Consider the following 4,911-nt stretch of genomic DNA (forward strand, 5'->3'; position numbering starts at 1 on the left):
GGATAGGACCACCACACAGCAAAAGACATGGATGCCGTTTTCCACGTACAATAAAAGACAGATTTGTTATGAGACCTTTCACTCTAACAGCTTAGATCACCAGAGTCATTTTCCATATATTCTTCAAAATTTAAGTAGTGGGTTGTATCTTGCTGCTGGATCCATTTCTACACAGAATGTGGTCCAAGCTAGAAAAGAGATAAATCATCTCCAGTAGTAAGAATTTCATCTGGTCGCATTGATCAGTGACAAGAGCAGAAGACATGGAAGGAAGCCTAGAAGTAGAAGATAATTAATTTACATTAATAGAGGGGTTAATACATATCTACATGATAAAATCAACAATCACAAATACAGATTTCCCCATTCCATGCCATGAATATAATTCTCAGGTATGTAAAGAGGGTTATCAAATCCCTCCACTCCAAATTCTCCTAGAAAAGGTGGGTCTGCTTCCATAGAAAAAGAAGAACTTGGGCTACTGCTTGAGACCCTATCTGAGCGCTCTGAGAGCCTTTGTATCTCCTTCTCTGCCTCAGAAAGCTGCTCCTTGAGCTTTAGTACCTGTAACCAATAAAATTCTCAATTATTAAACTAAGCAACTTTCATTTTGTTATATGGAAGCCAGAGGAAATATATATTGCAAGTAGGGAGAATACCCTTGAAGGATAATTTAAATTAATCTTATTTATTGTCTGTGGGTCCACCAAGTATCCAACACTTAATGCATTTAGTAGTACAAATGAAATCAAAAAGCAAAAAATCTGATTCTGAGGCTCAAACAGCAACAGCGTCAACCATTGCTAACAGCTTACAGTATTAATGCTTGTTTATTATCTCATCAGACTAAATTCAGTCCTTACATTTGAGAGAATCTTCATGGTGGGACCATCAATGGTTGTATCCACGTGCATGTGTACCACAGAGGTGCTAAAATATACAGCATTAGTGCACATTTAACAGCTATTTTAACAAATAAACCATTCTCAGATAAGCTTTGATCCAGCTGCATGCTGTCGATTTGCCTGCACAGCCCAGAGATCGATCATGCAGCTACTGATTCCAATACCTACCACCTTAACTAAGCAACTTTGTACGGACTGATAAGGATTGAATGTGTGGGGACATGTTTATCAGTTGTCGTCGTTTGCCCAATCAGTTTGCATTCTTCCATGAAAAGGCATGATGATGATCATCATCATCGATTAAGAAACTAAATTCTAAGAACATTTGCACCACCCTGATTGGTTCAGTAGAAGCTCCTCCCCGAAGCTCTACAAAAACAAAAGCAGCTTCTGCAAACGAGCTCATTGCCTGCGAGGGAAGCAGGGAGCTGAGCCAATCAGGATAATGTATGTATACGTACATCTTGGCAAAGGTTTTCTTTTCTTTACCCATTTTTTTATGGTATGCGTGCAAATTACGACTAACAGTTCTTGTTCTCTCTCTCTCTAGAGTAAGTTGACGAAGGGAAAGCTGCTTAGAAGAAAAAGGGGGAGAGAAAGAAGAAATTTAGAGGCCATTGATTATTGGTTCCTCCAATTAAAACCTTCTCTTGCAAATAAACATGGAAGCCTTACATTACACAGCTCACAGAAGCACAGAAACAGAGACGGTGACTCGCACGCAATGGTAAAAGAATGTTAGAGGAGGAACACATCTTCATCTCATCGCTGGATGGATGAATTAACGAAAAACATTACTAGTTAACACATAATTATATATTGAAGCGTCACGTCAACTATGAATGAATGGATCATTAATGGGGTGAGTCAAGAAAGCTAAGATCAGAGTCAGAAATATCTACGAACCGTATTGTAAGTTGTAACAAATACGAGAGGGAGGGAAAGAGATGGACCTCTGTTTCAAGTCGGCATTTCTCCACGACTACACTTTCGTGTGCTGTCTTCAGCTTGGAGTATTCTTCCTCCAGCTTCTTATTCTTCCATCGAGCCCTTCTGTTTTGAAACCACACAGCAACTTGCCTGGGATCTAATCCAAGCTCCGAAGCAAGTCGGTCTTTTCTCTCCGACTCCAACTTATGTTCACTACCAAAATTCATCTCCAGAAGGCTAACTTGCTCGGCGCTCAACTTCCTCTTCCTGGCTCCGACGTTGGTGGATTCTCCTTTGTTCTTCTTTCGCCTTCGACGTGGTCTTGTTTCTCCTACACGCACCCACAAGATCAAATGAGTTTACGACCAAGAAGAAGAAGAAGAAGAAGAAGAAGACAGTGTGTATTCATCTATCAAGCTAGCTACTGACCTTCTACTACTGGAACCACTTGAGCATATAAGCTAGGATAGAGTTGAGAGATGAGCAGCATTTGATCGTCAACTTGAGAATTCAAATTGCTTGTCATCCTCTTCCCTTGTTCCTGCTCTTTTGGGTTTTTCTCTGCTTTAATCCTTTTTTCTGTTCTTTTCAAGTTACTTGTTTGCAATCTTGCTTACACACTAAGCTCTCCACAGGCTTTAATGGCGACCCTTTTTTCCTTTACCAGGGGAACTGAGGGAATGGATGGCGTAAGAGCAAACAGCATGAAACGATATTTATAGTGCCTTAGTTACGAAATCACCCTTGGCTTTCGTTTAATTAACACCTTATGGCACGGGTTGAGAAGGGGCTTAAAGGACCTTAAATGCCCTTGGGTGCATAATGACATTTTTCTGTGTTGGGTGACGCTAAAGGGGTGTTTCGGTCATTTTACAACCTGTCACCTGAGGACAAAAGCATGTTAATGCAATATTCTCCTTCTAGAGAAACAGAAAAGAATGCCTAGTAGGGCAATTTGGGAAGCAGAAAAAAAAGGAGGATGGCGTAGTGGGCAGTACGTAAACAAGCTTCCTGATGTGATGACCATCAAGGCAATAAAATAGAATAAAGTATAAAATAATTAAATGAATGAATATTGATTATTGAACTATTGAAGCAAGAGCTGCAAATATTTTTTTCTTCCTATTTTGACCTCCAGTGGTAAAAGCCATCGTAGTTGTAAGGTTAGGCTGGCATCAAGAGGGTGAAAAGACGAAAGAGGACAGGGATCGGCGTGAGAGAAAACCACAATATTAAAGAAAGGTTTGGAGGTGGGGTTGGGATCCCGAACCTAACCACCTCGAAGTTCTAAATCATGACGTACGGATGACCTCTGGATTAGAACTTGTAGTCATCCTTTGTTGTCCAATGGGGTGGTAGTCTCTCTTTCATTCCGCTTCTCTCTCTCCTTCTTTTTGTCTCTAAGATGACCAAAATACCCTTAGCTCAAGTGGTCTCGTGGGTGGGTCGAGAAGGGTGAGAGACTGAAAGTGAAACCCCTTTTGTGGGCCATTGGCCATGAAGGGTTATTATATTCCTGCTCTTGGATTGGAAATTTGAAATAACTCTTCATCACAACAATCAAAAATTCAAGGACAAGACAAGGGGTGGGGTGGGGGGGGAGTTGAGACAAAGCTGACCCGGGTTAGTGGGGGTATTTTGGTCAAATAAAAAGTTCAACCCAGTGCACCGGAGCGGAGAGCCGAGTGAGGAGGGGATGAAAAGAGAGTGAAAAGGACAGGCTCCAGGCCAAGGGAAAAAGCACATGCAGTCCAACCTAAACCTTTACACGAGGCACCACCCCATGTCCTGTAGGGGGACCACTGTATTAAATCGTCTGTGGTGGCACTCGCTGATTAGATCTAGACGTGGCCGGTAGCTAACCGAGGAGAAAGCAATCCCTACAAGGCTGCTAATAAAACGTAGCCGTCACTTAGCCATATTTCCGAGAGTCCATCACTGTTGGGATGATCTAAGCTTCTGTCATGCATGCCTCCCTTATTATGTGGTAGAACTTTTACTTAAATAAGGTGACTAAAATCAGAGAGAACAGATATGTTAATACAACATTGAAAGTTGAAGCAAAGGTTATCCATGTTTGCTATATGTAGTGTTATGACCTAATTTCTCCAAATTTAGAGGAAATATGAACTGGGTTCGTTAATGGATAATGTTTGCTTGGACTTTGGTGGGGCATCACTCTGCAGTCTGCACACTGCACTCTTCATCATCCATGATGCTGCTGATGCAACCTTATCTTATCCTTCCTTCATATGACCAGCATTTATCCTTGTGTTACATTTTAAGTAATCTCCACCAAATTTGTCAGTTGCCACTACCTTCGGAGAAAATTTAGCAAAGGATGGGTGTGTGCCCTGATAATTTGCATGTGTGTGAGGGAATCTGAATTCACTGGATAGGATCAATTTTTTCTCTACTTGCCCAATTGAGGCAGTGGAAACAGATGGGATACTTGTTCAATTCAGCCAAATGGTTTCCCCTCTTATGAAAAAGAAAGGAGTTGGTAAGCGACACGTGGAAGCAGGCGGGTCGATGACGTGGACCCATGGCAAAAGAAATTGACAGGTGGAATCTTGTAAATAATGCTCCCAATTTAACACGTAGAATGGGCCATGGGGGGTCAGAATTGAGGAGTGCACTGATTTTGGGTCCTATGTGGACTACACAAGTGTCGCTGTACCATAGGCATTAAGTCAAAAATCTCCCCACAATTGATTGTTGACATCATCTTCTTCTTTCATTCTATAAGATAATGGGATACTCATTGGGAGGGAGATTTCTATTTCAAGTTGGCTCTAGTTTAAGCATAAAATGTATAGTTTATAAGAAAGATTTGGTTGGGATTGTGAAGATTTCATCTACTCTATATAGTAAAAAAGGATTAAAGGATTAAAGTAAAGAATGGTGTGGTAAGAAGGGATAAGGATCAGAAGAATGGCAGAGAGAGAGAGAGAGAGAGAAGGTCTAATAGGTTGGAAATGTAGGTTAACTGTGTCCTACACAATGGTAGTAGTTTAATGAAGAAATAGTGAGATGGGTGGAAAGAGGATTTGAAGAAGATGCGCATGGGGTGGGG

The 4,911-nt window shown here is 41.2% G+C and overlaps 1 protein-coding gene across 1 annotated transcript; it reads right to left on the reverse strand.

Annotated features, from left to right (window-relative positions):
• Positions 1 to 282: 282 nt before the first annotated feature.
• HB40 (homeobox protein 40) lies at positions 283 to 2,526 on the reverse strand. The gene is made up of 3 exons (XM_088945970.1): positions 2,265 to 2,526; positions 1,859 to 2,166; positions 283 to 564 (listed from the first exon to the last, which is right to left on the reverse strand). Exons 1-3 carry the CDS (start codon positions 2,359 to 2,361, stop codon positions 346 to 348), a joined length of 624 nt encoding a protein of 207 aa, XP_088802096.1. The 5' UTR covers positions 2,362 to 2,526; the 3' UTR covers positions 283 to 345.
• Positions 2,527 to 4,911: the final 2,385 nt, after the last annotated feature.

Source organism: Nelumbo lutea, chromosome 5 (assembly GCF_056320005.1).
Source record: "Nelumbo lutea isolate HS-2025 chromosome 5, American lotus-T2T, whole genome shotgun sequence".
In the NCBI taxonomy this organism is placed as follows: Eukaryota; Viridiplantae; Streptophyta; class Magnoliopsida; order Proteales; family Nelumbonaceae; genus Nelumbo; species Nelumbo lutea.